The sequence below is a fragment of the Phytophthora infestans genome, genomic scaffold (assembly GCF_000142945.1).
Source record: "Phytophthora infestans T30-4 supercont1.58 genomic scaffold, whole genome shotgun sequence".
NCBI classification, from domain to species: domain Eukaryota; phylum Oomycota; class Peronosporomycetes; order Peronosporales; family Peronosporaceae; genus Phytophthora; species Phytophthora infestans.
In genome coordinates this window covers 24,011-24,827 of record NW_003303701.1, presented here as the reverse complement: position 1 = coordinate 24,827, position 817 = coordinate 24,011, and the positions used below count along the sequence as shown (strand labels likewise).

The window sequence follows — 817 nt, the reverse complement described above, 5'->3', positions numbered from 1 at the left end:
CGGCTGATTCCACACACAAAAAACTCTTATTCCATACAAGGAACTAAACGATTGAAGAGGCTCAGTTTTTGGATCCGATTCCTCGGCGCTTACCAAACCAACAGCATGGCCAGAGATGAAACGCGTAGGCTATCTAAGTGGTTGAGGTGTTGGGTGGTAGACATATGAAGCTACCCTTCCACATGAGTCGTGTCCTTTTCTTTTTTCTTAGAAATCATTTTTTCCTGTTTGCTCCCAAAATTCTCAGCGTATGTAAAAATACTTTCGGGACTTGAGTATTTAATGGGAAGCGACGCGCTGCAATGCGGTCGTTACGTGTGCATCCTTGGCACGGGGTTTCTCTTCTTGACCAGTCGCATCAGTCCTGGAAGCGCAGCGTGCAGTAGATAAGCTCTCCACTCTCAACGCCTAATTCGTCGATTTATTATACCAAGTCGTCCGCCCCATGATCAGTGCTCTGTTCCTCATCAGCCAGAAGGGTGAGGTAGTGCTCAATCGTTTTTACCGTGACGACGTGAGCCGACGCGCGGCCGACAATTTCCGACTGCAGGTGATCGCTGCCAAAGAGACGGGTACGCTCCCGCCTGTCAAGGTCATCGATGGGTGCTCGTTCCTGTACACCCGCCACGAGAACTTGTACCTGGTGGCTGTCTCTCGCGCCAACATCAACGCCGCCTTGGGTCTTCCAGTTCTTTTACCAGCTCAACATCATCTTCCAAGAATATTTCGGCAAAAAATACAATGAAAGAGACCATCCGAGACAACTTCACGCTTGTGTACGAGCTGCTGGACGAGACCATGGACCACGGTTACCCTC

The 817-nt window shown here is 49.8% G+C and overlaps 1 protein-coding gene across 1 annotated transcript; it reads left to right on the top strand.

The window, feature by feature from the left end:
• Positions 1-385: 385 nt before the first annotated feature.
• On the top strand, positions 386-817 carry PITG_17478 (uncharacterized protein; the record flags this gene model as incomplete). Its single annotated transcript, XM_002896496.1, has 1 exon — positions 386-817. One exon carries the CDS (start codon positions 446-448, stop codon positions 743-745), a length of 300 nt encoding a protein of 99 aa, XP_002896542.1.